The sequence below is a fragment of the Brassica rapa genome, chromosome A09 (genome assembly GCF_000309985.2).
Source record: "Brassica rapa cultivar Chiifu-401-42 chromosome A09, CAAS_Brap_v3.01, whole genome shotgun sequence".
Taxonomy (NCBI): domain Eukaryota; kingdom Viridiplantae; phylum Streptophyta; class Magnoliopsida; order Brassicales; family Brassicaceae; genus Brassica; species Brassica rapa.
The window spans coordinates 14,548,566-14,552,737 of record NC_024803.2 but is presented as its reverse complement, the minus strand read 5'-3'; the positions used below and the strand labels follow the sequence as shown (position 1 = coordinate 14,552,737).

Sequence of the window (4,172 nt, the reverse complement as noted above, 5' to 3'; positions counted from 1 at the left end):
TAAACCAAGACCAGCTACAAGTTTCTGAACCTCGTAGTATGAGCCAGGAGCTACATTATCTTCAGGTAGAATACCTTTTACATAATCAGCAATCGCATCCACACAGTCTTCAGCCAAATTATAATCCGTCTTAATGCCCATCAATCTTGTAGCAGATGATAAAGCTGAATGACCATCTCTGCAACCTTCGTACAATGGTTGCTTTCCAGCATCCAACATATCATAAAATCTCCTAGCTTCGGCATTGGGTAAATCTTCCCCTCTAAAATGATCATTTACCATCTGCTCAGTACCTACACCGTAATCTACATCCGTTCTAATTGGATCTTCTAATCTAACCGCTGGCTGAGGTTCGCTAGTACTACCAAGTTCATAATCAGTTTCTCCATGATGATACCAAATTTTGTAACTTCGTGTAAACCCACTCAAATATAAATGAGTCCAAACATCCCATTCTTTAATAACTTTTTTATTTTTACAATTAGAGCAAGGACATCTTAACATACCTGTTTTTGCTTCCGGTTGTCGGTGAACTAACCCCATGAATTCGGTTATACCTTGTTGGTATTCTTCCGTAAGCAATCTCGTGTTCGGATCCAAATGAGGTCGATCGATCCAAGAACGAAAATAATTTGAAGAAGACATGTTTTTTATGAATCAAATTCGTGTGTAAAGAAAGTGAGAGGGAGGATGAAGATATGGTGTGAATGAAGAGGAAGAGGGGTGCTTGTATTTATAGGTGAAATCCTGCCGACGGTCCGAGGAAATTCCGACGGAATTCCGATGTAAACGGCTAGTTCGTCGGAATTTCCTCGGAATTTTTAAAATCCCCCAACGGCTCTCCAACGGCTCTCTAACGTCTATAATATTTCCTCGGAATTCATCGGTTTTTTCCGAGGAATACTAGTTTCCTCGGTATTCCGTCGGAATATTCCGACGAAATGAGTTTTCCTCGGAATTCCGTCGGAATATTCCGACGGAATTCCGAGGAAGCAAAATTTTGTGTTTCCTCGGAATTGCTTCGGAAAAGCCTCGGTATATTCCGAGGAATTCATTTTCCGTCGGACCGTCCGTCAGAATACCGCTGTTTTCTTGTAGTGTATGCTTAACTATCTCCTCTGGACAGGTAACAAACATGTTAATAGGATATTTCCGGTTTGACTATACCAAATTGATATAACCGGTTAACGATTTGGTTTTCAGACCGTGGCATTGGTTGGAGAGAGCGGGAGTGGGAAATCTACGGTGATAAGCTTAATCGAGAGATTCTACGATCCAGATTCAGGCAAGATTCTCTTGGATCAAGTTGATGTTCGAACATTGAAACTGAGTTGGTTGAGGCAACATATGGGTTTGGTTAGTCAAGAACCGGTTTTATTCAACGAGACGATCAGATCAAACATAGCTTATGGCAAAACCGGTGAAGCCACGGAGGAAGAGATCATAACCGCGGCCAAAGCAGCTAATGCGCATAACTTCATAAGCACGTTACCACAAGGCTACGAAACTTCGGTAGGTGAACGCGGTGTACAGTTATCCGGTGGTCAGAAACAGAGGATCGCCATAGCTAGGGCTATTCTCAAGGATCCTAAGGTTTTGTTGCTTGACGAAGCAACAAGCGCGTTAGATGCGGAGTCTGAGCGGGTGGTGCAGGATGCGCTTGACCGCGTGATGGTGAACCGGACCACGGTTGTGGTGGCTCACCGGCTCGCTACGATTAAGAACGCGGATGTTATTGCGGTTGTGAAGGACGGTGTGATCGCGGAGAGAGGAAGACATGAAACGTTAATGGAGATATCAGGTGGTGCTTATGCTTCGCTTGTAGCTTTTCACATAAGTGCGAATTGAAAAAACGTTTTTGTTTTGTAATGATCTTAAAAACTTGTGTTTTTATCTACTTTGTAATTTTCTAGAGCGCATTATTTTTGTTAATCATCCCATGCCTGGAATTCAAATTTCTTTTTATTAATGTTGAAAATTATAGTATATATTTTACTGTAAATTCAATAAATAATACAAACCACACAAATACACATCTGGAATTAAGCAAATTAGATAAGAAAATATAAATTACAAAACAAATAAATAAGAAGAAAATAAATCAGTTTTTCTCTCGATTTATTTTCGAGTTACATATATAGCAGCAATATAGATAAGTTGTGTTGCCGAAAGAATGATTAGAAATGCCTCCATTGTCCTCTGCCAAAAACAAATTCAAATGAAATTAAGGCTCTTTAGTTAGTTGAAGTATTTTATGGTCATAAACTGAAGTATTTAAATAAACTTTTTTGTTATCCTCATCTAAGTAACTACTCTTATGACAAAAGATATTTAATTAAAATAACTACTTGTCAAAAATATTTAAATAACTAATATACAGTATATATATATATATATATATATACAGATTATTATAGCAAAGACAAATTGCTTACCAGACGGGCATTTCTCATTCCAAGTTCAATTTCCTTGCAGCCAAATCTGCACAAGAACATTCAAGAAACAGAAAAATTAATAAACTATAATTGGATTTTTATCTTTGGCGTGTTAAAAGGTAAAGAATTGTAGGAAATAAAATGATTGAATTTTATGTCAAAAGTGTTGTTTAGATTTATGTCTTACCCCATGGCTAAAACTGTGAGCGACCAAGCAATGGTGGCGGCAGAGACAGCTGCCGGAAGACTCGCTGTAGTGGATGACTGGATATGACTGACACCGGTGATAACAGAGGCAGCTCCAGCAACTCCGGCAATTAAGGCAAACATCACAAAGAATCCGGTGGCCGCATTACCCATCGGAAAATATATTGGCGAGAAATGAGCGGGAAGGCTGTAATCCGCACCTTTAATTTTTGGAAAAAGAAACTTGAGATGCTTAGTTCAAACCATCATCAAAAAAATTTCAAAAGATTGGTTTAGATTTATTCTTAAGAAAGATTACATAGTCATCTTTTTCAAAAAAAAAAAAAAGATTATACATTTATCATGAAAATTTAGAAACTTGCTTTACTTGAGGTAAAGGGATTCGATTCATACTATTGATATTTAAAGCAGACACTAAAAGTCTAAATCGATGAAGTACATAAATATTATTCACATTCGTCAAGAACACAGAAACAAGGTTGGATTAACTGCCAAATTGTTACATGTCAAGTTTTATTTTTGTTCAGTTTGTTGTGGTGTACAATTACTGAAAAAAAAAATCGAAAATTTTATTTTAAAATACAATTATTGCTATATCTTGTAAACAGTATTTTTTGTTTGTTTTGAAACAGTATTTTCTATTACAAAAAAATTATATACCAATATGGAAGCCATGGCTGATAGCTTTGTTCATGGACCATGCTCCAATTCCGAGAACAATGGCGTACATGCAGAAATTCAGGAGTAGAAGCAAAGAAGCCACTGGTTGCATTCGCTGTTCCGCCATTTTCTTCGTGTCGCCGTAGACAAGACAAATCCAGAACTATGTAAATTTTTTTGAGGAAGATATTTGAAGTTAAGATCTTAATTGTGGAACGAATTAAGAGCTTAGATTTATATATAGGTTTTGATTAGATGGTGCTTTTCTTGTTTAAGGCTGTTTGGGTTTTCGGGATTCGTTAAGGAATTAAATACTTGTTCTTGCAGGTTGTAAAGCTGGGTTGCTGTTTTTCTTACAAAGAATCTATGTTTTGCTTCATTCACAGGGCACAACTAAATAATTTGAAAACCTTTGAAAACTTATAAAAGATTCTTTGGTTCACTTTGTTTCTTTCGTAATTTTTGTTTTATATATATAGTTTTTAGACTTTATTGTATCATACATGTTCATAAATATTCATTTACTCAATTCAGTATGGATACAGCTATAACATTTGCGATCCATTTCATAGACTTTTTAGAAAGAAAAAGAAAAAGAGTAAGAAACGTTTATGAGAAGTAATAACAATATGCAAAAGAACATGTGTAAGATCATTTGAGACATGTTAAATAATGATTAAATCGGCGGCTATAAATCTTGCTTCTCGGTTTTGTGAGAATACAGGTCAGTAACTCTTAGTCAAGCCGCTAGGCTAAAGGAGTTTCCACAAATAACTGATTTTTAAAGAATATAAGGGGGTGTTAGTGGGAATTGGATTTATAATGAGCTTTAGAATTTTCAAGTCTAGTGTTATTGGTTTATAGATTCTC

General features: G+C 36.3%; 2 protein-coding genes across 2 annotated transcripts; one reads left to right on the top strand and one right to left on the bottom strand.

The window, feature by feature from the left end:
• The first annotated feature begins 974 nt into the window (after positions 1-974).
• LOC117128484 (ABC transporter B family member 9) lies at positions 975-1,898 on the top strand. The gene has a single exon (XM_033280995.1). The coding sequence runs from the start codon at positions 1,348-1,350 to the stop codon at positions 1,846-1,848; it is 501 nt and encodes a 166-aa protein (XP_033136886.1). The 5' UTR covers positions 975-1,347; the 3' UTR covers positions 1,849-1,898.
• A 48-nt stretch (positions 1,899-1,946) lies between these two features.
• Positions 1,947-3,969, bottom strand: LOC103839594 (membrane protein PM19L). Its single transcript, XM_009116096.3, has 4 exons — positions 3,303-3,969; positions 2,623-2,842; positions 2,436-2,481; positions 1,947-2,199 (listed from the first exon to the last, which is right to left on the bottom strand). The coding sequence occupies exons 1-4, from the start codon at positions 3,427-3,429 to the stop codon at positions 2,119-2,121; spliced, it is 474 nt and encodes a 157-aa protein (XP_009114344.1). The 5' UTR covers positions 3,430-3,969; the 3' UTR covers positions 1,947-2,118.
• Positions 3,970-4,172: the final 203 nt, after the last annotated feature.

Bases quoted from the DNA above. Each gene is read 5' to 3' on its own strand.
- LOC103839594 (XM_009116096.3), bottom strand. From the start codon at position 3,429: ATGGCGGAACAGCGAATGCAACCAGTGGCTTCTTTGCTTCTACTCCTG. The intron at 2,843-3,302 runs GTATATAATTTT...CAAAAATTAAAG, and splicing joins CAGCCATGGCTTCCATATTG to GTGCGGATTACAGCCTTCCC. The intron at 2,482-2,622 runs GTAAGACATAAA...GTTCTTGTGCAG, and splicing joins CTCACAGTTTTAGCCATGGG to ATTTGGCTGCAAGGAAATTG.
- LOC117128484 (XM_033280995.1), top strand. From the start codon at position 1,348: ATGGGTTTGGTTAGTCAAGAACCGGTTTTATTCAACGAGACGATCAGA.